We start from the raw sequence: 25,614 nt of genomic DNA on the forward strand, positions 1-25,614 counted from the left end.
AATGGAATGGCACAATGGTGAAAAATAAAATCAAACGATTATTTTAGAGGTGATACTGGTTGAAACAAAAGGTTATTTTCAACAGTGTTTCAGGGAAAAGTGTATGCTTTTCAGTAATTTACAAAAAAGAAACCTGGTGGATGGTTCATCTCAAATTGTGCTACAAATGAGAATTCAATAAATGGAAACTATTAAAAAGTACACCTATCAAAATATGGCTAGTAGAGAAACATCGCTTGGCTATGTAGCACAAAGAAATCATATTTACCCACCAAGTATTTGGTAACTAATTTTGAGGTTAAAGTACTCGTGCTATCAATCAACTACTGAAGAAGTTATAAGAAACACAAACCTTGGAAACCACTTGAACAACATGTGACTAGCGCATATATCTAACCACGGCTACCGTGATGATCCAATCAAGAGACTATAGGTGAAATTCAACATTAGCCAACGATTTATCTATGATCAAAAATTAATAAAGCAAAGGTGTCTCGTTTGTTGGCCTGTTATGATTTCCATAACACTATCACTTGTTTGGAATGACATTAAGAGGTTTAACAAAAGAAGATTTAAAAATAAAAGTTGGTAGTGCAAAATTAAGCATTATGTCACAAAAAGCAGCTTAGTGGTGAAATATATAAAATACAAAGATATATTGAGAAACCAGTACTTTAATATAAGGAACTAGGTAATGTTGCTAATTCTATAGGAGAAAACAAGAATGTCAGTTACTTACCTGAAGATGATCATAAAAGAACTAAGGAAACACAAAGCAACCTTAAGAATTTAATGTTCTGAAAATAAAATCGCAGAAAGTTGCCGGAATACAACAGTAGGCTCTTTAATTGGTAAATCAATGACTGATGATCATCTAGCAAACAAGCAGAGACAGTTTTATTGCCAACCGATCAAAACGCATTTTCACCTGCCGCCTTCTCAAGCGTATGTCGACTAAACGATACGTTTGATTTAGTAATGATGATAAGACAAAGATGTACGCAGGATGTTAATCTTAATGGCAGGGGATAGCTTCTTTCTTGTTGCTTTTCTCCAAACAACACGAAGAAATTTTAAGGCCTGATGCACCGACTTCAGAACCCAACCCTTGACCATTTTTCTTTTTTTCTTGTACAGACAGAAATTCTGAATCCTAGTACCACATAATAATAGAATAATATCATCAAAATTCTGTATCATATTTTACTCGAAGATAAAAATCTAAGTATTCGTTTAGGCATCAAGACCCTGAAAAGTTTAAGGCCGCATTTTTCATATTTGCGAAGCTGATAAATTTATTATCCAGAAGTTGCACCTACCAATCTCTAATGCCAGATTTAGAATACGCTTGTGTTTTATGTGTTTCTCAATCAATCATATGGCGTTATTTTCTTATGAGGTTTACACGCTTCTAAATCAACATTGAATGCGGTGATGATTCAGTCAGTCGACAAACCTTAGAAATAGTTCTTCGAGTAGTGAACTAGTCATAGAGCTAAGGTTCAACATAAAAATTGACAATACCTAAAAAGTGACAGGTTTGGTAACTATGGATGAAAGAAACAGGTACCAAAAAATTGGTATTGTCGACAATGGGCCCACACTAATTACTTTGTAAATCTTTGAGTTCCTACCTGCGTATCCTCAATTTCGAATGCTTTGTATGTATGGACCACGGGGCATGACAGGCAAACATACCGATGGATTTAATGCCGCATCCATGTAATTACTCCTTGTCGGTATAAGGGCGTAGTAAAGCTGAAACGGTAAACAAGAACGCCCATTGCCAATCCGAGAGTGCATGTAATCAGGAATTACCTGATATGCTTTCCAGGCCGTGCAGCTCCGTAGCTGAAATTGGAAATAATAAGATTGACATTTTTTTTTTCAGAAGCTTCCTGTCTAGGCAGGCATTTTTGGTTAACTTTTCTTTTGCCCTTGTTCAATTTAGTAAAGTTTCAATGCTACAAATACTTGAGAAACTGAAGTACGATCCTAATGATGAACGTATCCAATTAGAAAAGCATTCAGATAAAATAGTCTTGCCTGAGAAAATCCTAAACGAATTAGTCAATTTACAAAAATTACAAGATATAGAAAAATTGCCACATCCTTTAGTATTTCGAATAAGCACACCAAGTAATAATGCATATGTTGGTGTTAAAGAATTCCATGATTTAGACAATGACAGTGTTTTCTTAACCGAGGATGTGCGTGGAAGGCTAGGTATACAAGATGCAGGTGCTACAATTCTATCGGTTGAGTTGGCATTAAATGTTTCAGGTGATGATGTTGTTGAAAAGGCAATGATTATACTAGAGCCTATGGAAAAATATCAAGTAAATGACTGGAAAACGTTTCTGGAATCCACCCTGTCTAAGAGTTACACTGCAGTGACCACGGGAGATATCTTGACTTTTAACATCGAGAAGTTTGAATGTGAATTGAAAGTAAGGTCTGTGAAGACCTCGAACCATGTCAGAAGTGTATGTGTTATAGATCGTGACATTGATCTCGAAATATATGGGGACAATGCGGTTGATGTCCCCATTAATGGCATTCAAGAATGTGAAGAAGCATCGGGTGAAATTAGGAAAGGTATGACTGTTAAGATAAATATACCTGAAAATCACGTACTGAAGAGCGATGGAGATTATGCGATTTCCAATGATCAGTTTGTTAGTGGCGACCGGTTTGAATTTGCCACAGTTAATGAAGGTATTAAGGTGGGTCAGGGGAAGTATGTTTATGCATTTACAGATCTTAAATTTGAGATATGTGATCGTTATGAGAAACCTGAAGGAGTTATACCGGGCACTGTGAAATGTGAGAACTGTGGTAAAGCTATCAGTCCCTCTTCCAAGGTGATGCATGAAACCTTCTGCTTGAGAAACAACATAAAATGTGCCCAATGTGGGAAAACTTTCCGTAAGGCTATACCCGACAAACACTGGCACTGTTGTTCTACATTTGGTGATGATGCAGAATCTAAAGAGCTGCATGATCGGTATATGCATGAACGACAAACGTGTGAATGCGGGTATAATGGTGTTACTTATAGTGTTTGCGTTCATAGAAATGAATGTTTATTATCCCTACACGAATGTCGATATTGTCATTTAATACTTCCACGAGGAGAGGAGTGTGTGGAATCGAGGTACTACAGTGTCTCAGGACATGAGTGGACATGCGGTTCTAAGACCACGGAATGTTTCAAATGTGGAAAGATTGTTCGATTGAGGGAACTGGATACACATTTGAAAAACCACGAGTTTGTGGAAGCCGAAGTTAGTGAGCGAACTATACAGTGCAGTAACGTTTTATGTGTTAACAAATTTACTGGTGATAATTCAATTGGGCTGTGCACTGAATGCTTCAGTCCACTATATTCCGATATTAGAGATGATGATGGGAGAAGATTGAAAGCCAGGATTGAAAGAAGGTATATTCTGCAGCTGAAGAATGGATGTGGGGATCTGCAGTGTGATAACCAGTTGTGTGTGAGCAGCAGCGAATGTATCTGCAGAGGTTCTATGGGTGAGATTATAAAGTTTGTGAAGAAGTGGGTCTCTGAAGGCCCATACATGTTCTGTGTTAGCCGTAAAATGAGAGAACTACGTAAAAACAAAGGATGAACAAGCAGAAATGGAAAGTTGCCAAAGAAATAAAAAGGAAAAGAAAAGGAAAAGAAAAAGAAAGGAAAAGGAAATTAAAAACAGTTAAAACAATAGAATAGAAACAAGGGGAAGTGGATGGTTTTTGTCTCTCTTCTTCTTTAACAAATCTTGTTTTTTTCTTTTTAAGGAATTAAAACAGTATACATGAAATAAATAAGTGGATTCTAACAGTCATGCGACACTAGTGTTTTAGTTTCCTAAACATTTTAAAATGTCGGACCACACAGTCTTTGGAGATTGGGATGCATCAATACCTGCCCAAATACCAGTTTTCTTATAGTAGTCGACAATTGGTTCGGTTTGTTGGTGGTAGGTGGTCAATCTCTTCTTCAAAGCTTCGACGTTATCGTCGGATCTTTGGACCAAAGGTTCGCCAGTCAAGTCGTCGGTCATTTCAACCTTTGGAGGGTTGAATAACTTATGGTAAGATCTACCAGAAGCAGGATGGACCAATCTACCGGTAATTCTAGCAACCAACAATTCGTCGTCGATCTTCAACTCAACGGCCTTTTGCAATGGCTTCTTCATTTCGTTCAACATAGAGTCCAATTTTTCAGCCTGTGGAATGGTTCTTGGGAATCCATCAAGAATGAAACCATTCTTACATTCTGGGTTATTGGTCAATTCGGACTGGATCATGCCAACCATAATCTCATCACTGACCAAACCACCCTGGTCCATGATCTTCTTTGCCTGCTTACCTAGTTCGGTGCCCTGGGAAACCTGGCTTCTAAGCATGTCACCGGTTGCCAAATGGCAAGCACAGTATCTCTCTTTAAGATTTGGAGCCTGGGTACCTTTACCTGCACCAGGTGGGCCAATCAAGACCATACGGAGAGCTGGAGGGAGATTCGAAGTTGCGTCGTTAGCCATGGCGGTGTATGAGGTTTGTGAGACGTCTATTGCTTGAACAAGAGCCGATTCTGAAGAAAAACGTAATCACCTTGACCTTGTCAAACACTTTCAATTTCAAGAGTCACTGGGGGGTCCGCAAATTGCACCATTGGAAAATTGGACACTTTGCCCAATGCGGTTGGGAAGGTGGAGGAAAAACGGATGGCGGATCGAGAGTTTGGAGACTCCAACCCGCCAACGCGAAATTTGACCTCTGCCACCGGCGTAGCGTACTCCAGTAGCCCGAAACTCTCCTTATAGAGACATGTAGAACAATTGGACAATGAGGTTCAAACATTGATCTTCACGTCGAGCAGTTTGTTGCAGTGCATCGAATGTATGTGTGTTTCATCAGCTGAGAGGACACAGACATGGAGACGTAAATGGCCGTGGAGGTAAGTTTACGAAGGGGGGGGAGTTGAAAAACGGAAAAGTCAGTGAGTAAATGAATAATAAATAAATAAATAAATAGATAAATAAATAAATAAATAGATAAACCATTGACTAAGTAAATGAATAAATAGACATGTAAGTTATAGTATCAGGAGGAGTTTAAGTGGAGGCACGTTGAGAGGGGGGAGGGTGGTACCTCCAGCAAGTTGTATATGGACAGTATCAGAGGCAGTTAGAACTTGACATCCCAGGAGTCTAACTTCATGGTGCCATTTCTTTCCAAGTTGATGTGCATCTTGAATGCGTCAACTAGGGAGTGAGGTTCATGCAATGCCTTTGTCTTTTTACAGTGGAAGAGGGCCCTCTCATAGTATTCATTCAACTGGTCCTTGTAGTCAGGGTGGGCACACTTGTTGATAATCAACGGAACTCTCTCCTTTGGCGCCAATCCTCTCAAGTCTGCCAAACCATAGTCGGTGACAAACACGTCCAAGTCATGTTCGGTTTGATCAATATGAGATGAGAATGGCACGACACAGGAAATACCCGTTGGGTCGGTCTTTGTCTTTCTAGCAGCTGGAGTGTGCATAATAGACAACTTGGCATTACGCAAGAAATCTGCTGAACCACCTAAACCATTCAACATTCTTGAACCATTGACATTTGTTGAGTTGGCATGACCGTAAATGTCAAATTCAACGGGGGTATTCATAGCAATAACGCCCAATCTTCTAATTATTTCAGGAGAATTAGAGACAACTTGAGATCTTAAACATATTCTCTTTGAATATAAATCCCAATTATCAAAGAATTTCTTAAATCCATCTTGAGATAACCTAATAGAAGTTGAAGTGGCAAAATCAATTTTACCTGATTCAAAATAAGGTAAAAATGAATCTTGCATAACTTCTGTCCAAACAGTCAAGTTTTTAAATGATGATTGTTCCAACCCTTCAATAATTGCATTGGCAACATTACCAATACCAGATTGTAATGGATGCAAATTTTCTGGCAATCTACCATGCTTAACTTCTTCTTCAAAGAATTCAATTAAATGGCCTGCAATCTTCTTGGACATTTCATCTGGAGGAGTTGGATTTGGAACTTGATCTGGTGTTGTTGACTCGACAATTGCAACAACTTTGGAAGGATCAATAGGAATTGCAGTCAAACCATTTCTTTGGTCAACCGAGGTGTAAGGATAAGGTTGTCTAAATGGTGGGTTTACAGGCATGTCAATATCATGTAAACCTTCAAATGAAGGGGTGGCAGTATTGACTTCAATAATAATCTTGTCAGAGACTGAAATCATTTCAGGAGATCCACCAACGGCAGGACCTGGAACAATGGAACCATCCTCAGTTATTGCTGTTGCTTCAATGATTGTGTAATCCAACAAGTCATTAGACTTTTCTCTGGTGTAATAACCATAGGTCAAATCTTGTGGGAACATGGACAAATGTTTATCGAAAAATAACGTTCTATTATCATTGATTGCCCTTGAAATTGGTTTACCAACCTGATGAGGAGCTCTACGATGAATCATATCTAAATCTGCCCATCTGGATTCTTCTGGTCCTGCCGATGCACCAACAAACAAATTGAATCCAAGTTTACCCTGTAAGTTGTTCTTTTCGACATGATCTGCCAAAGCTGTTGGAATCACCTTTGGTGCTCCCACACCGGTAAATCCAGACCAGCCAAGGTACTGGCCATTGGAGAAGAGAGGAATACATTCCTGTGGTGTTCTGAGCTTCTTCAAATAAGGAGCATATCTGACTCTCTGTTTAAGAATTGCCGACATTATAAAATATCAATTATGAAGAGATGGGGAGGGGGAGGGATAAGTGTCTTGTTAATATACTCGAATTTGGCCTTTATTCAACCGTAATTTGTAAAATATAAACTGTACAATGGAAGGGGTAAATCGTATAGTGTATAGTATGTATGTGTATGTGTTTGTGTTTGTGTGGGGGAGGGGAATACGTATGTGTGGGATCTTCAGTCTCTCAATGGGATCAAACCAACAGACGCTATTGTTTGCAATAAAACACCTTATAGAAGAAACAAGAGGGGAACAGAGAAGGAGAGGGGGCGGGAAATGTCCAATGCTCGGAGAGGAGGGCTCCACCGTGTGTTTATAGGGTTCTGTGGTTGGTTTCCAATGCATCACGCACGCTGCCGGAGCAATGGTAAGAAAGCGGAGGGAATTTAGACGGGGGCGTAGCATCGGAGGTGTTGTCGGGGAAACGTGCATGGACCCGATGGAAAACTATAGAACAATCCACCGCAGCACTGAAGCTCAAAGAGCCGTTAGAAGAGAACGGGTAAAATAGACGACTGCTAAAAGGGCAATTTCGAAAAGGGCAAAAGTGAAAAGGGCAATAGCGAAAAGGGGAGCAACCGCCCCCTCCAAGAGGAGCAATCACTTTGCTATTCTTCCCCGTGTCGGAATCGACTTACAATATCCGCTCCCCCGCCACGTAGACACGTGACTCGGGCCCGCGGGCGTGTGGCGCATGCGCTGCCGAGCCGTCCCTTCTACGGCGTTCCAAAGTAACGAGACTCTTGAATCTTTCGCTATGCACAAACGCTGCGCCACGCGTGTACTCGAGCTGCACGTGCTCGAGTGGCGCATGCGCGTGAAGCTTAAATATATCAATGGCATTCTCTGGGTAGCTCCATGTACAGTTTGTAAGATTCACCTCTCTCAGATGAGGGAGTTCCCCCCCATGTGGAGACGATGAATCTCCAACTGTAACGTACTTATCTACACCAAGGGAGAATCCATTAAGGTGTAGACATTCGAGTCGACGGAAATACCGAATCTGTGTGGTCTCAAAGAGACTCTTGTCACTGTACTCGCCATAACTTTGGTTATCCTGACAATGGCTAACAAGGGTCAGTTTGCGGATCTTGTCACCATACTCAATGGGGAAATCGTCCTTGTACTTGAGGCTTCGACCACTCGCCAATAGACCAATCTCCATCTCCTCTAGTTGGCAACATCGCCGCAACACTTCCCCTAGGGAGACGTTCCACTCCCCATGGTTGGTCTCACGCTCGTTTGTGGGGTCACATCTAATGCGTAGCTTCTTTACCAGGTCCGTCTGTTTGAAGTGTTTCACAAAGGCGTCAATGTCTCGCCAATGTAGGGCAACCTCGGCAAAGATTCTCTCATAGACTAGACTTCGATGTCGGCGGTCAGCCATGCTAACATGGAGAAGGTCGACCCGTGAGAGGTGTTGGAGGACAAGGTCCAGCACCTCGCCTGGGAGTCTCACAAGGAGTCTCTCCTTGCTTAGACGGATTCTCTTAACATCAGAACGATTGGAGCACTGTCTTTTCATGCTTGTGTTTGTGAACAAGTGAGGCAGTGAGATATACAGAAGGAGATCAAATAGTGTAGTGGTGTGCAGTGGTGTGCAGTGTAGAAAGTACGCTACAGTATAGTATAATATAGAAGGAAATAGTATAGAACGAAAATCGATAAAGAAAATACACCTTTCCTCTACACATGAATAAATGACTAGCATGATTCCAACGTCTTTTTTTTTTTTTGCTTCTCATCTTTGGAGCTGCGCCCAAATAGGCAACTATTATTCGGTACTCTTATGGGAAACCACTAACCGCTAACAGACACTACCATATCCTAGTAACTGATTATATCCTCGTCATCACTGACACGTCGCCCACTCCAGAGACTCTCTAGGACATCCAACGAATGCTGTGCACTCACATTGCCAAACATCCGCAACTCTTGGAAAAATTTCACAACATAAACACGGTCCTCCCCCAGACACGTCCATTTCCCAACGAGAAACACACATAGCTGAAACATAAGCACCGAATAGGACTGGACCCGCTTACCGCTTCGTAGAAACCGCAAAATTCGCATTGCATCGCCAATGGCCCGCCTCACTAAGAGATGTTCTCTCGGTAACTGCATCAACTCCGTCAATACCTGGATAATTCCAACTATACGATGGCTTTGATAACTGATGTCCCACCAGGAGGCCCACAGTGGACCCCCTTCGTCTCCCAAATCGTCAAATTCCTCAACAGACTCAAGCAGTTCGGCAGGTACAATGCCATCAATTTTCCTCAGGTATCCACTGCCATCCCAGATCTTGAAACTCTTGATATCCTCGCTGTCCAACATCTCCATCAACCACCCAATCTCCCCAATGGAGACACACCCGCACCCATTTTGTCGTGTCTCCTTGAGAAGTAAACATAAACGACCCAATACAACTCCTAATTTGTTGGTATACCCGTACATGAGGTTGAAAACAGGACCATTCCACGCGTTCTTCCAAATTAGTCCAAGGTTCTCCATCTGGCTGGTGTCTTCTATCCACCCTTCCATGATCTTCCACTCCTCATTCGATATCGTGCCCCCGATTTTAGAACTCAGGCCAGCTAATATCTCGATACTTATAAACCAGCATCGACATATCGAATATACTTCGCCAGCTATGTTCTCATTCATCAACATCCGTCCGGCAGCCTCCAAATGCGGCCGCCACTTGACAACATTCGAACTGGCATTGTAACTCGTTATCAACAACGTGGTCAGAATCATACTCTCCAGTTCATCACCTAGCCCTTTACTTATCCTGTTGCTTAGCAGCTTCATGCATTTCGATAGGTACCCAACATAGCTCTTCTCATCCGCTTCACTCGAGCTCTTGTGGTACGACCTCAACGCACCACACGCCAAAACCGCACTGAGCAAATAACCTCCATTTATTGCGTGGTTTAATATAACTTCCCTGATTACATTCTCCTCTCGCACGTTAAAGGGGAAAATGACTTGCGTGAACTCATCATAGAAGAGCTGCAGATACTTTCGACTTTCGGTATCGAGGGAAAATTGACCAATGTCAAATTTCCCAATCCGTGGTGTTATCGCCAACTCCGGAATCTCGAGAGATGATGAGGCAGGAGTCTCTTGAAAATCGCCAATTTGATCCATCAACAACTCTTCTAATGACTTGGCCAAATCGACATTGGGCAAGTCCCTCTTTTGTTGCCTGGCTGGATATACGCATGTCTTTGATAACCGATCGCAGTGCCAGCACACAGGCTTAGACTCATCGCATTTGATTTTCCTCCTCTTACATTCCATACATCCTAGCTTGGAGTACTTCCCCTTTCGAATGGCACCCATCTATATGCAAAGTATAATATGTCCCTAGTCCTCTGTGCAGGAGTTGCCTACAACATAAGTATATGCATCTACCCAACTAAACAAAGTATAATAACAAAAAGAGAAAAAAAGATGAAACTTTAACGAAACTTGCAACTAACTGACTGAACTTGCCATATTTTCTTACCTTCATAACATGCATCAACATTACAGAGGGGGGGGGAATCCGCGGGAAAATCAAGAGGCATGGAAAATCGCTGCACTTGTCTTTACAAGTTAGCTACACTGTAATCAAAGTTTCACCTTGATGGAGTGTAAGAGATCAACAGCCTTTTCTGCAGCACCATATGACATCTCGACGCCGGAACCCCCAAAGCCGTAGCAATGGACAATGACAGTACCCTCAATAACTTCCCTCTCGAGTCTGACGCCACCTTTGCGTGCTGGGCGGAAACCAACATTGACACGCAAGATGTCCAGTTCTCCATCACTAAACAAATCAGGGAATCTGACCCTGGCATTGGAGATCAGCGACTGTGTCTCGCTGTCGAGACCGGTGAGAGAGGTGCCGCCCATATCCTTTGTGCCGCCAACAATGATGCCTCCGTTTAATGGTCTCGGAATGACAAAACACCATTCACCATTGGAGAGTTGGTAAGTAACTGTATGGTTCTCGTAGTAATCAAGTTCCTCCAAGGGAGCACGAACCAAGAGGGTCTGACCACGAATTTGGAAACAGGATGGATCGTGGTTACCATCATATAACAAGCCATTGCCCGTGCAGTTCACAATGGGCAAACCAGGATACAACAGAGAGACTTCCCTCAATGATTTGACTTCACGTTGGACTACCTTCACCTTTTGTCTTATGATGAGAGAATTCAACATAAATTTCATCACCTCATGGGGATTGACTGAAAAGGTAGTGTACTCGGCACCAAACCGAACGCCTGTAGGTAGTTGATCCTTGGGGATGACGTGGAAATCTTCCACAACCTCACTATAGCCCTCAGCGACGTTCTCATACAAGGCGTTTCCAAACTCCAAATAGTCAATTCCCTTGATCATCTTGATCGAGGATTCAGGGTGTTCAACTGCCCATTTTTTGTACTTCTCGTACGTACCTCTGGTGAATTTCGAGTCCCGGTACTCGACAGCTGACTTTGATGGAAATGGACGGAAGTGTGCACCAGCCTTGGATGATGTATACTCCGGATCCAAAAGTCCAGAATCGGGAAAATGCTTACTAACAATAGTGATGTCTGCATTGGGATTCAGCTCGGCAATACGGTACGCTATTGAGATACCTATGATTCCGGCTCCTACAATAACAGTTGACATGGTTCCGAGTGTGTTTAGTAAATGAAATGGGAACACTAGTGAATGCGAACAGCACAAATGAACATGTATAAGAGATATAGTCAAGGTATACAACATTTCCTGTAACGGCATCATTATCAGTCGATTATCCGACAAGATTAGAAATTTTCATCGGCGCACCATGAATGGATGAATCATTTGGCAATTTTTATCTGAATAATCAATTCCAATTTTAGTATATTGTTACTCTTTGTTTCCCTGCATTTTTTCACATTTTCGGACAATATATGAGGTAAATGGGGATTATGTACCCAAGAAATAGAGTACTTCAAAGGGATGCCATTGAATTAGAATCTCAGGCCGAGAGTATCTTGGAGACACAGCTAGACAAGGCCTTCAAAGATGGCACGTTACCAATAACGATGCAGAGAATAGGCTCGAGGTACGGAGACGATCTTAAACTTCTACTCAAATTGATACTATTCAAATTGTTTGTATGGAACTCATCCACCAGGTATGGCTTGATATTGCAGAACCTAAAAATTGCAAATACAAGTGGATCAAGACTAAATACTTGGGGGAAGGCGGTTATTTTCTTAGGTATAGTAGGGTCTTATTTAAAGGGGAAGTTGTCCATGTTTGTTTACAGTGATTTGTTTGAGTCCTGGGAGGCTACACATCCAAAGCTGCATGGGTTAGTTAGGAAACTATCAAAGGTAGTCCCATTTATAGTAACTTTCCTCAACGTTTCGGAATTAATCAACACCGTTGTCTTTTTGATGCGGGGCGACTACATAAGGTTGTGGAACAGGATATTTGGAATACGGTATGAGCGGGCAAATGCCAATGCAGTTGCGTTTGCATCGAATCCAGAGACGCTAAGTTACGAGTTTCAGAATCGTCAACTCTTGTGGAATGGGATTGCCGAGTTTTTGACCAATTTATCGACAATACAGTTACCTGAATTTGTTGAGAATGCATGGAATCGGGCGAAAAAGGAAGATTGCGATCTAAGTGAGTTTCGGTCCTTGCCGGAGAGATGTTGTGTCATATGTTACAGTGAGGACCAAAGGTCGGACAAGGTGGTTGACGACCATCTAATCACTAATGCCTACATCACGGAGTGTGGGCATATATATTGTTATTTCTGTTTGGTGAATGCAATGAGGAGAAGATGGAATTGTTTAAGGTGTGGAAAGAGAGTGGAGAGGATCGATATTTACATGGAAGGTATGGACGAGCTCAAGGGAGATGTTGAGGAGTACTACGAGAGAGTCCGGAGCGGATCAGAGACGGAATACGAAGAAGAAGCTACCGATGATGAGGGGGAAGAAGCTACCGATGATGAGGGAGAAGAAGCTACCGATGAGGAAAAAGGGAATTGTTTGAATACCAGTGACGGCAACACTAGTGACGGTGAAGAGCAAGAAGGCGAATAATTCGAAGACAAAGGCGTATTTGCGTTGTAGCTGCAGACCATGTCTGCAAAATCATACGAAAAGGTTACAGCCATGCACAACCTTAATTCGCATATGCCACCATGTCGGAGACAAGAACCGGGAAATCGCTTGTATATGCATTATTAGCAGCACATATTGCAATCTAGCCGGATTATTAGTTCGTGTTTAGGTTTCGGTTATTGGCATGAACTTTTCCCTCCATGTGTAATGTCAGGTATTAGCAAGACTGTATACCGCAAAGAGAATTGACAGAGAATAGTTTCTACTGTCAGGTGCCATACATGGTACCAAGAAAAGCAAAACTGATAAAGCTTATCTGACATTGTCGATGGACCAAACATCCCCAGTGAGGAACTCATCTCCAAGAGCACCTGCAACTAGCACTTGTCTGCAGGAGGTGTATTGTTGTATAAAATAGACCATTCCACATGTATGCACAGGCAAGCTACAACTAGACCTGTAGATAATAGAAATGCGGACTCTCTACAGAGAAGAAGAGGAGGCGCACTATACGCTATGGGGGTGTTTAAGCATGCCACTCATACAAAAGTGCAGCATGAACGGAAAACTTAGCAATTATAAAAACAAGTTGGTGGCAATGTGTCCTTCACAACAATAGCAACCAATACGAATTGTAAAACTATGCAGCAAGACGTCCACAAACATATGCATGCGTTGCATGCAGACCCCCGAAAACGGTTAATCTTTTCGATGTTGGTTTTTGGAAGCAGCGCAGGAAAACGCCGCCCCTTCGGTAGATGCGTGCACAAAAAGTGCAATGAGAAGAAATGGTAGAAAAGAGACGATATTCAGATTCAGGATGGAAATTTCGAGATCTTAGTTAGTGGAAGTAGAAGAACCGAGAACAAAGTGAAATGCGGGAGGAACAAAGGGGGGATGTTGTTGTCTCGTGAGGCCATGGAGGGATTCGGCTATCCCCCCCCCCCCTAGAGTGACAAGAGCACAAGGTTTCGGATTAGGATGGCCATTCGTAACAGAGCAGTACACTAAGTAGGTTGCAATTGGCAAGTAGAAATTAATAATTAATAGTAAAAACTATAAAATATAATATACAAAAATACGCAAAGCGTGTCGAAATCAACAAGCTATCTCAGAAGTGAAATGGGGGGGATGTTACAGTAAAGGGAGTTGAGAGTAAGGTCATCGTTTGACACTTAGAAAAGCATGGATAACATGATAGTTAAACCGGTGAAGATAGATGATGCCTTCAATGAAGCTGCTGCACCTTCGAAAGTGGAAGCTTCAGTTGGGTTGACTGGAACAGTGCTTTCCTTTGGTGAGAGGGAGGAGACAGAAGAAACGGTGGTACCTGGGATGGTTGGTTCAACTGGAGCTTTGGTGGTTGGAGTGACAGTAGCTGGAGTACCGGTGGTAGCTGGAGTAGCTGGAGTACCAGTAGTACCTGAAGCAGTAGGCTTGACTGGGTTGACAGGAGTGTATTCCTTGGTGGTGGTGTAAGTGGTCAAAGTGACAACATTGTTTGTAGTATATTCGGTGGTGATAACTTCGGTATGAGTGATGGTGGTAACATCAGTTGGAAGTGGGCAGTATGTAGTGTAAGTTGTTTCCTTTTCGGTGACGGTGGTTAAGCCGGTAGTGACTGGAACTTCAGTACACTTGTGGTCCAAACAGGAGGTGACGGTGACAACAGTAGTCTCATAGGTGGTTGTCAATGGACAGTATGTGGTGTAGGTGGTGTCCTTCTCGGTGACAGTAGTTAAGCCAGTAACCACAGGGAGTTCGGTACACTTGTTGTCGGAACAAGAGGTGATGGTGACAATGGTGGTTTCCTTGGTGGTGACTGGTTCATAAGTAGTACACTTATCGTCGGAACAGGAGGTGATGACACCAGTGGTAGTAGAAGTAGTGGTTGTGACAGAACCAGAACCGGAGGAGGTGCCAGTAGTTGATTCGCTGGTTGGTTCAGATGTTGGTTCAGAGGTTGGTTCGGTAGAGCCAGAGGAGGAAGTGGTGGTGGAGGTCGAGGTGGTGACGCCGGAAGGAACAGAGAAGGTAGCAGTGACGGTGATAGCAAAGGTTTGGTCTTCTCTCTTTTCAATCAATTGAGGTAGACCTTGCAAGCCAACGTCAAAGACAGCAACATATGAGTCCAAGTCGCTAGTGAGTGCACCGGAGATGTTAACCTTTGCGGCTTCGTCGTCTGCGCTGAAGTCAATGTCTGCAGAAAGGGACAAGACATCGGACTCCATCTGTGAGGTGACTTCAAATGGAGTACCTGAAGGAGAATAGACGCCGGAGGATGCGCCTGGGGTGAAGGTGAAATCGCCATCACCGGAGCAGTCAATGTCAAAGCTGGTGAAGCCGGAGTTAGGCAAGTTCAAGTTGAAGTAGACCTGACCGTCATAGAAGTAACCTGAACCACTTGGAACAAAGGAGGAGTTTGAGTATGTGACAGCAGTTGCGGAACCCGCTAATGCCAAAGCTTGAGCGATTTGAGTGAACTTCATAGTTAAGAAGGTATATAAAGCGAAAGACTGAGTTGTTTAACGGAGAGTCTAAAGGAGCAGGTAGAAAGAAAGACAAGAGAGAAAAAGAGATGCAAGGACGGAAGTATAGACATCTCAGGACCCTTTCAACTTTAGTAATGGGTAGTAGCAGGGGAGAACCAGAGACCTTTTTATACACCCAAATATGAACAACCAATATCAACTCCAAGGGAGAGCACGATAAGTCCATTCCAACGCGTCCTTAAATCAAAGACAATCAGACGTGCTCCTCAATAGGCAATGACAAAACCCAACCACTCGCAAACTGCACGAGGAAACGATCTGCGTAGATTTTGCTCTAACTTTTATTTGTTTGGCTCTATTGTTGTTTTTTCCTCGGTTTTTGGCTGTCGGTTAATTACAATAACCTGCCTAATACGCCACCCTCATTCAAGATGGTGACGCTACTTCTCTGCACCGGGAGATCAATAAGATCAACATATATTATCCATTTGCAACCACAGAGAAGCTACAACTACCACGTCCCATGTGTCGCCACGTCCCATGTCGCCACCACGTCCCATGTGCCACCACGTCGCAGATCATATGAAGTAAAGTGGAGTGCAGTATAGTGCAGTATAGTGCAGTATAATAGTGCCTAGTATAGTACAGCATTATAGAGCCTAGTGTAGAGCATAGCGGTTTAGTGCAGTGGCGTGTCGACCAATTGACAAACTAGTATACTATAATGTGCCTGTTGATATCTCCCCCGTTTAGTGTGTACGAAATGGAAAATCATTAAAACCCTGGATCGGCATCTAATCTTGCCTCAAATTCAAGCTCTGCATGTGAAATCAAGAGCAATCCAAAAGTTAGATCCTAATTATCGCATCACTCTAGTGCATGGTCCCTGCATGGATCTTCGTTTGCAACTGTCGCGTTATTGCGCGTTCGCTTTTTCGCCTCCTAATTGGCTCGCCAGCGCGGGGGCCAGTGGACCATTGATCTACTAGTTCCATTGTCAAGTGTTGTATGCGCACGTGTAAGGCGTAATTTTAACTTTATTTTCGTACAGCAAAGAAAAAGAAAATACACTGTTGACAAAAAAAAAAAAAAAAATTTAAAAAAAAAACCTCTCTGTTGCTTTTTGCCCCCCCTTCAATGTTTACTTTTTCTCTCTGATAACATATCACCTCTTACATACAGGTGATGATCATCGAATCCCTATCCTCTGCTTTCTATTGTTCAACTCCTATTCTTACTCTTTGCCAATTTTTATACTCACCTCGTTTGTTTGTAAATCATCTATCATCTCTCCAACATACACTGCCACCACCTGACCTGTCGATGTTCGGGTGTTTGTATCCTACTTGTAACGATGTACTCCTCCCCCCCCTTTTCCCCTTGAGCCCTCTCACGCCTCCTCATTTTGCCTCAAATTGCAGTTGCCAATTTGGCCAGATCGCGAAAACCCCCGCGATTGGGTTTGAAAAATCACGCACTGGAATTTTCAAACGAAAAAAAAAAAATACTGTAAAAAGCAAAACACCGATAATTGATGACCCACACGAAAAGTTTCCCGAGGGAACGAAATTTTAAATCGCCAAGACTTTATGACCTTCTAAAGTGAGAATCCAGTAACGGTGATCCAATTATCCCGTAATTTGTTGCCGTAAATCGGGCCTAATTTCATGGGCTTCCACTATATGTTGTGGAAGTCGTCATACTAGTGAATGGACTATTGTATCTTGTTTTTGACCTTGCGGGTTGGGTGTTTCCCTTCTCCAATGACCTTCAGCTCTTGAATTGCCCGTTCATGGCGTATGAACATGTCATATTCATGGCTTGAATTACATTTTCAAGGTTTTTTTTTTCTCCAAAAAAAAGTAAACTCAAATACGTATAATACGTATAATATGTAAAATACTTATAATAAGTGAAATAGGCCATTTTCTCTATTCTGCTGCAAATGGTGTGTGCACTTGATGAAACGAAATCTTTGTATTTTTCGGCTTGTTCGTCCCTCTTGTGTCCACCCTTCATAAGAGGACACCGTTAGTTCACCCCTCGATTTCAGTATCGGGAATTTGAAAGTTTACCGATATACTGGCACAGTACAATAAGGAGTATCTCTTCAAATGTAGCAGGCGGCAGCAAGAGTGGCAACGGAAACACTGGTTCCTCCTCATGGAGGTCTTCAGCTTGCGCTGTATCCTAACTCTTCACCAGCAGACATTCCCTGGAACTACTAATACGCACTGTTTTGTGTTAATATTCCCCCCAGTAATTGGTTAGGAGACACATTTCTCTCTCCATAGAGCGGCCTGTGATTGGAATAATGGGTCGTGCCCAACTCAAACGGCAATACATAGCCAAACGTTCCATATTGTCATGACCACCAGCATCAACGCTATTTGGTCGTAGTTTGGTTTAAATAACGAGATATCGACAGTCTGTTGTTGTGCGCTTTCAGTAGGCATTGTAAGTTAGTCGTGGTACATGGTGAGAGACCCTCTTCCACCATGTATGCATGGCTGGCTATATTTTGTATCCAAATGCTACCAGGGAGCGTTTATAAGATAACGGCCTGTTGGAAACGAGGCTGAACATGGTATGGCAAGTTGCAGCAATTTCGTTTCTTTTTGTTTACCGCCATGTGTGGTGATTTAAAAATAGACACTACTATATTTAAAAGCTCTATTGATCTCCCCCATCAGCTTCTCTCCTTCTACAGTGGTGCAAACATCCCCCATTGGGAACTCTTCTTACCCTTGGTTACCACTTGGAAAGGTTATGGATACATCAGACATGAACAGCCACTAGTCATATCCTCTACAGACACTACAATAGCCGAGGGTATACTCGATAAAATGGTAGCAACAGCGGCCATAGCATGACCATCTTCCACGAACGCTATATAGACACAGTGCTCCGTCCCGTTTGAACAGTACAACCAACAACAGACAATACAAAACTGTGGTCGGCAACATCACCGCCAACCAGCACCACCCGCAGGAACTGGCGTCTTTTGTTTGTGCCACTCCCCCAAAAGAGATAAATAGAGCTGCCTGGTGTCGACATCCATCCGCGGCTGATAGGAGGCGCACCCTCAGTCACGTGACGCGGCGGTGATTAAAAAATTGTGGCCCTTTAGAGGCGGCGGCGGCGGCTATGGTGTTTCCGCTTTCTCGCTTTTTCTCGCCTGTCTGCATCGACCGCCGTCGCGACTTTGTAGTTTTTTTTTGTTTTTTTTTTTTTTTGCCCACAAGAGACGCATCTCTATCGAGGTGTGCGTCGATCTACCCCAAAGAGGGAATCTCCGCAAGCCTCGGTCAAGTCCCTGTAGATCCCTGGGTCTAGTAGCGAGCCTAGAAGTCCAAAAGGAGAATAGCGTGCATTCTAATTAGTGGTGCTGCAGGAGTACTCTACGCCTTTCGTAGTTGGGCTTGGTAATGTAGTGCAGATATTCCATCTAAGTCTAGTTTGCATCTGCAGTTGCATTTACGTTCCGTTTTCGGTTTCAGCTACAGTTGCAGTTGTAACTCTACAAAATTCGACGTTTACTCAACAACGTCATTGAATAAAACGTAAACATGATTGTACATTATTTTCTATTGTTCTGTTTGGCACAGCTGTATTGTCTTGTCTAGATGTTACCTTCCCTCACCTCCCCCTTTGTAATAGAAGTTAATTGCTCACTAGTGATAGAAGAAACGAGGTGTACAAAGTAATAAACTCCCCCAAGGGTCAAGGAGACTCCCAATTCGGTTCCCCGGCAATGCAGAATGGTCACGTTTTCGTCCTTGGGAAGGCGGCGGAACAAGTACATGGAGAGGCTTTGGATGGAAATAGGCAACTTTGGCTTGCCACCCTGCCATAACAGCAAGGCCACGTACAGTATGCAGTAGGAAAAATGGTGTCTGAGTGCATTGTACCTTGTTGCATATGGCTAGCAGAGTTGTAATCAGCTTCTTCACCTTCACACCAGGCGGAGATCAAACCCCTGTCAGCGGTACCAACTACTAGAGAAAATGCCCGTGGTTGTTTAGATTCCACTCTGCTGGCGAACTTAGTATTGCCAGTTTCGTATGCACAACTAACAACCTCTTATGTACATAAAGCCAGCAAACACTTCTCTTTGGTAAATACACTACAGATATATGTACTACTTTGGATTGGTTATGCATGTTGTTTTCTTTTTGCACAAAGTTGATCCATGAGGTTACACATTTCTCATGCACAACCCAAGGCCTTGTACTTGTGTTGCAGAGTTTATGCACCAAAACACCATCTTTGCCACAGAGTGGAGATCTAAAGACACACTGGTGCATATCGTTACCTCCAGAACAACAGACTCTGTGAATCGGTCACAGCCCGCAGTGGCCAACATTGTTAGCCTCTTGCGCCTTGTGACATGGAGTAGTGCAGTGTGAGAACTAGTACACAGTAAGAACCACTGGTTATACAGTGGTGCAAGGCAAGGTGTATACTAAGACCGAAATGCTTGTACCGCCCCCATTGAAGCAAAAGTAATTGACGTAGTAGGTTTCCAGTTTCTTACATGTGGCAATGTAGCAAATCCAGAAAAAAAAAACAATGGTACCCTTTAGGAGACACTTTAGGGAAGATCTGCCGTGGATTGGTATAAGCAACCCCTTTGGCTACGTCAACTAGTGCACGCACGTATGCACACACATACCACCTACACCTGGAACTGAAAATAGACTATACAATCGGGAAGGCATAACAACCAAAAGGTTACCGGTCTTGACTCAACTTGCTCCTGACATAAAGATGAAACGAAATATCCAACACAGAACCTACCTAGTTATACTACATCAGATAGAAAAGGGTGAAGGAGAAGGGCAGCCAAAACAAAGGGTGGCAACCAAACAGAGAAAATATACATGCACTTCGGTAATTTCTCAGCATGATGCTATTTTCATGCAAAAAACTCTAACCACAGGGAGCGGTTGGGCCGGCTCGATAGGTGTGGAGATAAAGCTTGTTTACAATCAGATCATACACAAAGCTTAGCTATTGAGCTTATCAAAATGTCTGTAGATGCCTTTACTCGACTTGCACTGGCATATACCGGTGAAACCGCAACTCTAGGGCCATGTCTGACGCACCAGTCAGGGAGGTATACATTGTTAGCCAATGCGAGGTGTGGTAGACTCTATAAACATTAAATTATTACACGGAGTGCAGATTTTCACTGACGTCAGTCTAAACAGTGTAGCCATATATTAGTAGCAATCTAACAATATGTAATATGCGACCCCGTATGACAAAAAGAAAATGTTTTGATTAAAAGGTGTAAAAAAAGATATTTAAATTATAAAGTTGTGACGAATTAGAAACAGGGTATGAAGTAAGATAAAACACTTGGAGAAAACAAAATGCTTCGAAATCAAAGCATCCATGAAAAAAAAATTAAATTAAATGGTTAACTGACTAGGTTAATAAATGAGGTATCATTTGTAGCTTAAATGAAATCCTAGACTTATAATAAGAAGGTCAATAAGAAGGTTAAGCCGGCGAAAACTGTAGTAGCCTTGACTGCTGGAGCTGCACCCTCGAAGGTGGATGCTTCCTCAGATGGGTTAGATGGTGCTTGAGAACTTGCAGAAGTTACAGAAGTAACAGTGGTTGGTTGTTTGGTTGGTTGTTCGGTTGGCTTTTCAGTAGTTGGTGCTGCAGTTGGCTTTTCAGTAGTTGGTGCTGCAGTTGGCTTAGAAGTTTCTTCAGTAGTCAATGGGCAGTAAGTAGTGTAGGTGGTCTCATTTTCAGTGACAGTGGTGACACCAGTAGTGACTGGAACTTCGGTACACTTATCTTCGGAACAAGAGGTGACAGTAATAACTGTAGTTTCACGAGTAGTGACAGTAGTTAATGGGCAGTATGTGGTGTAGGTAGTGTCCTTTTCAGTTACAGTGGTGACACCAGTAGTGACTGGAACTTCGGTACACTTGTCTTCGGAACAAGAGGTGATGGTGATGACGGTAGTTTCTTGGGTGGTGACGGTACTCAATGGACAGTATGTGGTGTAGGTGGTGTCCTTTTCAGTGACGGTTGTTAAGCCTGTAGTGACTGGAACATCGGTACACTTGTCATCAGAACAAGAGGTGACGGTGATGACAGTAGTCTCTTGGGTAGTGATGGTACCGGAGGTGGTTGGTGGTGGAGTGGTGGTGGAGTTGGAGCTAGATGAAGTGGTTGGACCAGATGGAGAAGAAGATGTAGCAGTGATAACAAGGTCAAAGGTTTGGTCTTCTCTCTTTTGAATCTGTTCAGGTAAACCTTCCAAGATAACCTGTAAATCAATAACGTAAGCATCTAGTGCTTCAGTGATTTTACCATTGAAGGAAACATCAATGGATTCTTGTGGAGAAGAAAACTGGACATCATTGCCGTCGATTTCAAGGTAGTTGCTTGGGAAGTGAGTGACCACTTCAAAAGGAGTTCCTGCTGGAGAGTAGACTGCCGATGCAGTTTCTTGGTCAATGCTAGCACCGGTGATGTCATTAGATTCTCTGTAAATTTCAAAGTTGGTGAAGCCGGAGTTTGGTAACGAGACGCTGTAGTAGACTGTACCGTTGTAGAAGTAACCACTACCACTTGGAACGTAGGAAGAGTTGGAGTATGTAGCAGCAGTTGCAGATCCTGCTAGTGCTAAAGCTTGTGCAATTTGTGTAAACTTCATTATGTATGGTTTGTTTTAGCGAGTGACTGTTATGGTATAAAAAGAAAATACAACAAGTAAAAAACTCCGAGAACATATGCCTATAAGATGGTGGGGATGCTGGTTTATATAGACCTCTCGATGCTAGCCTTAGTAGTGGTGATGAATACTGCATGGCTACAAAGAGAGAGGGAGAGACAAATATGGTAACTCCACACGTAAATAACCAAAGGTAAACAAAGACGGAAACCTCTGGAAAAAAAAGAGGGCTATACTATCACAAAGCTTAAAGCTAAAGCCGTATTTATAGAAATATTATCTGAAAATAGCAACTTAAAGGGGAAAGGCCCTCACCTTACCTAACAACTCTGGCAAAACAGAGGTGACAGATGCACGTCACTCCTACAAGAAAGGTCAACATTCGGCAATTCACCCTTAGGAATTAGCAAATTCTCCTTTGTGTCCCCTCCCTCCTCTTTCAGCTTCCTGGCGTTGTTGTTGCAGAGAGCGCCGGGGTTTGGTATTGGAATCTCGGATAGAGTAGTACTCGGTTCTATTTCCAGTATTCGACATGCAATGTACACACTGCGTTAATTAGATACACAAAAATGTAAACAAAAAGACGCAAACAAAGCTTAAAAAAAGAAACATACACGAGAAAATGATTGGCATCCTTAGAATTTGTTTGTTTGTTTGTTTGTTGTTATTTTTTTTAGTTCTCAGCTAACATTACCAATCACCATACCTCGTAAACCTAGTTGGTAAACTAACAGCGTCTTGGCGTTGTGTGCCATTGGTCTGTTTCTTGCGTCCAAACTTGAAGTTCTTGACGCTTATGCCGCTCCTCAATCCATTTCTACCAGCCTGTTTTTCCACATACTTCATGTATTGGGTTGCTCCTAGTAAACTGACAAATATAATCACAAAAATAACACCAATTATTCCTCCAAACCATCCATAGTTGGAACCATCTTGTCCAGGCACCCGAACATTCATACCAAATAACCCTGTGATCAAGTTCATTGGGACTAGGATGGTACCCAGAAGGGTAACTTTGGAGAGCATATCGGTGACTTGAACGTTGCTATAAAAGGATTCAACCTGTAGTTGTGCCAAGTAATTGGAATGGGACCTGCTGAAAATCTTCTCATAGGATAGTAACGACTGGAACATGGTAATAATATGATCTTGAATATCACCTAAATATAGGGCAATATCCGCTCTTGGCTGTGCTTGTAAGTTCTGATTGCTTAAATTGAATCTTGCCATTTCATCTTGACACCGCTTGGCAAACATCTTAATAACATCAGCCTTACCTTGTAACAACCTCATCAATGTCATGACTTTCCGTCTACTTTCACCAATCTTCAAAAGCATAGAACCGATGTCCATGTCTGTACTTAAAAATACAGAATCCTCAATCGAATCGGCTTCATATTCAATGGACTGGATTATTGGCGCAAATCCATCGGTAATATCATCAATCATGGCATAACAAAGCCAGTCTGGTGACACATTCACATAGTCCCTCAACTGACGAACTCTACGTCTGACGTTGGCGGGGTTCACAATAGGCGAAAAATGAAATGTCAAAATACCCGAACCGAAAACGACCAAATAGACATTGATGGGCTCAAGGAAATCTTCACTTTCTGAGTCCGTCTCAAACGTATGGAAAGAAACAAAATAGTAACTTTTGAACAACTCAACCTTTTCACGTGTTTCCTGCATACGAATATCTTCAGCCGTCAATGGATGGATACTGAAAGCCTTCGCCAACATCTTCATCTCGACATCTGTTGGACAGGTGCAATCTAACCACCAAATAGAGTCCTCAGGCGCAAATAACTCTTTGAATTTTTGTCCAGGCACGACCAACGAAGGAATATCTGCTGCATGGATAGTCTCCTCCCTTTCACTCGAAAAGAAGCTGAACCTGGTAGGTAATTCATCTTCTTCCTTCTTATTCTCATTCTGATTGAAGGTAACATATTCATCACTATTAGCATCATTCTTGTTATTCTCATTTATACTCTGATATTCACTCTTTTCATTGGTTATGCCTGCATTGATGGATTTTTCACTTATATCAGATGATGAGGTTCCAACCTCTCCATTTCTCGCTGACTTAGGTGTGTATCTTAAAGCAGCACTACTTAGTTTTTGTGTACTGGTAGTAATAGAATGATCCATCCGTAACTCTCTTTCACGCTCTGCGATTCTTTCATTCTCTTCTCTCTGCTCAGCTACAAATTCTTCAATCTCGTCAAAATCGATGCCTCTGATACGGATATGCTCTGGTAACATTGGAAAACAAACATCCTCTTCTGTTTCTTGGCTTTCCCTTGAAGCGTGAGAATCCATGTCACTATCCACTGCCGCGTCATTGGATACCTTTCTTCGAAGCGATTTAGAAGAGGTCTTTGATATAACTTTCCCTAGTCCATTTTGATCGGGGAAAGTCAATCTTGGATTTGAACTTTCTATACTACTCAAATCATCCTCATTCTGATTGTCATCTAAATTGGCGCCCTTTGAATGAGAATTACCTAGTAAAATCCCATTACTTATCGAGTCTTCCTTTGGACGAAGTAAAGATTTAACTTGTTCACTGAAGGATTTGGATCTTGTTTTAGCTTGGATTGGTACAGGAGTATTCGAACTCGAAGCAAAACTCAAATTATTCTGATTATTCCCTGACTGGTAGCGTGCATTGAACTTTACGGCAAATTCGTCATCGTCATCGTCATCCCCTATAACCATTTTATTGAGCAAATCTCTTGAATTTAAATTGTGGTTTATGTTGATTTTGGATGGTCTGTATGAACCCATGGAACTGTGGGAATTGGTACGCCTCTTGTTTTGTTTAGGCTCAAGATACGATATAGCAGATGTGCGGCGCAACATCTCCGTAGAGACATTCAACAGATTATCATTTCGAATAGGCAGACTAAGATTTTGGTTCCGATGATCATCCAATTGAGAGTCTCCACTTATGGTGGAATGCATGGAAACCTCATCATTTGACGAAGAGACCGAGATGGATGATTCCGACGACGTCGCTGAATGAAGGTCTGCGTTCTGGATGTTGGACATATTAGATTCAACTGTTGTTTAATAATCTCCTTTTGAAGTTATGAACCTTGTCAAAAAAAAAAAACCCAACCTTGTTCTCCTTTTATAGTGTAACTGGTGATATTGTTTTCTGTACGAGCTTAGTTCAAAAAAATCAGGGTGGCTCCAAGCTCTCTATCATCGATATATGTAGTGGAATGAAAAAGGAATAGAAGGGAGGGAGCAAAGTGGATGCAGTGTTGTACTTGAGATTATGGCTTTTATTCAACTATTACGGCCTCTTGTGATATGAGAAATAAGCATTCAATTTTTTTTTTTTCAGTCCTGCTCATTCCTTGCTTTTTTTTCTTGTCCATACATTGGGAAGCGGAAGAATTAAGCCGAATCCACGTGCGGCTGTTGAAGTTCCACTATCAAATATTTATTGTCTTTTGCTTCTATATATATATATATATATATGTATATAATGCTTGCTATATTAAGGTCTGTA

The 25,614-nt window shown here is 42.3% G+C and overlaps 10 protein-coding genes across 10 annotated transcripts; 2 read left to right on the plus strand and 8 right to left on the minus strand.

Annotated features, from left to right (window-relative positions):
- Positions 1 to 1,823: 1,823 nt before the first annotated feature.
- Positions 1,824 to 3,635, plus strand: C5L36_0A09930 (uncharacterized protein; the record flags this gene model as incomplete). The annotated part of the gene is made up of 1 exon (XM_029464023.1): positions 1,824 to 3,635. One exon carries the CDS (start codon positions 1,824 to 1,826, stop codon positions 3,633 to 3,635), a length of 1,812 nt encoding a protein of 603 aa, XP_029319883.1.
- A 231-nt stretch (positions 3,636 to 3,866) lies between these two features.
- C5L36_0A09940 (uncharacterized protein) lies at positions 3,867 to 4,550 on the minus strand (the record flags this gene model as incomplete). Its single annotated transcript, XM_029464024.1, has 1 exon — positions 3,867 to 4,550. The coding sequence occupies one exon, from the start codon at positions 4,548 to 4,550 to the stop codon at positions 3,867 to 3,869; it is 684 nt and encodes a 227-aa protein (XP_029319884.1).
- A 646-nt stretch (positions 4,551 to 5,196) lies between these two features.
- On the minus strand, positions 5,197 to 6,768 carry C5L36_0A09950 (uncharacterized protein; the record flags this gene model as incomplete). Its single annotated transcript, XM_029464025.1, has 1 exon — positions 5,197 to 6,768. One exon carries the CDS (start codon positions 6,766 to 6,768, stop codon positions 5,197 to 5,199), a length of 1,572 nt encoding a protein of 523 aa, XP_029319885.1.
- Positions 6,769 to 7,423: 655 nt separating this feature from the next.
- Positions 7,424 to 8,500, minus strand: C5L36_0A09960 (uncharacterized protein; the record flags this gene model as incomplete). The annotated part of the gene is made up of 1 exon (XM_029464026.1): positions 7,424 to 8,500. One exon carries the CDS (start codon positions 8,498 to 8,500, stop codon positions 7,424 to 7,426), a length of 1,077 nt encoding a protein of 358 aa, XP_029319886.1.
- A 116-nt stretch (positions 8,501 to 8,616) lies between these two features.
- Positions 8,617 to 10,137, minus strand: C5L36_0A09970 (uncharacterized protein; the record flags this gene model as incomplete). The annotated part of the gene is made up of 1 exon (XM_029464027.1): positions 8,617 to 10,137. One exon carries the CDS (start codon positions 10,135 to 10,137, stop codon positions 8,617 to 8,619), a length of 1,521 nt encoding a protein of 506 aa, XP_029319887.1.
- A 270-nt stretch (positions 10,138 to 10,407) lies between these two features.
- Positions 10,408 to 11,571, minus strand: C5L36_0A09980 (uncharacterized protein; the record flags this gene model as incomplete). The annotated part of the gene is made up of 1 exon (XM_029464028.1): positions 10,408 to 11,571. The coding sequence occupies one exon, from the start codon at positions 11,569 to 11,571 to the stop codon at positions 10,408 to 10,410; it is 1,164 nt and encodes a 387-aa protein (XP_029319888.1).
- Positions 11,572 to 11,732: 161 nt separating this feature from the next.
- C5L36_0A09990 (uncharacterized protein) lies at positions 11,733 to 12,875 on the plus strand (the record flags this gene model as incomplete). The annotated part of the gene is made up of 1 exon (XM_029464029.1): positions 11,733 to 12,875. One exon carries the CDS (start codon positions 11,733 to 11,735, stop codon positions 12,873 to 12,875), a length of 1,143 nt encoding a protein of 380 aa, XP_029319889.1.
- A 1,196-nt stretch (positions 12,876 to 14,071) lies between these two features.
- Positions 14,072 to 15,385, minus strand: C5L36_0A10000 (uncharacterized protein; the record flags this gene model as incomplete). Its single annotated transcript, XM_029464030.1, has 1 exon — positions 14,072 to 15,385. One exon carries the CDS (start codon positions 15,383 to 15,385, stop codon positions 14,072 to 14,074), a length of 1,314 nt encoding a protein of 437 aa, XP_029319890.1.
- Positions 15,386 to 20,870: 5,485 nt separating this feature from the next.
- C5L36_0A10010 (uncharacterized protein) lies at positions 20,871 to 22,070 on the minus strand (the record flags this gene model as incomplete). The annotated part of the gene is made up of 1 exon (XM_029464031.1): positions 20,871 to 22,070. One exon carries the CDS (start codon positions 22,068 to 22,070, stop codon positions 20,871 to 20,873), a length of 1,200 nt encoding a protein of 399 aa, XP_029319891.1.
- A 708-nt stretch (positions 22,071 to 22,778) lies between these two features.
- Positions 22,779 to 25,145, minus strand: C5L36_0A10020 (uncharacterized protein; the record flags this gene model as incomplete). Its single annotated transcript, XM_029464032.1, has 1 exon — positions 22,779 to 25,145. The coding sequence occupies one exon, from the start codon at positions 25,143 to 25,145 to the stop codon at positions 22,779 to 22,781; it is 2,367 nt and encodes a 788-aa protein (XP_029319892.1).
- Between the last annotated feature and the right edge of the window lie 469 nt (positions 25,146 to 25,614).

This window comes from Pichia kudriavzevii, chromosome 1 (genome assembly GCF_003054445.1).
Source record: "Pichia kudriavzevii chromosome 1, complete sequence".
Taxonomy (NCBI): domain Eukaryota; kingdom Fungi; phylum Ascomycota; class Pichiomycetes; order Pichiales; family Pichiaceae; genus Pichia; species Pichia kudriavzevii.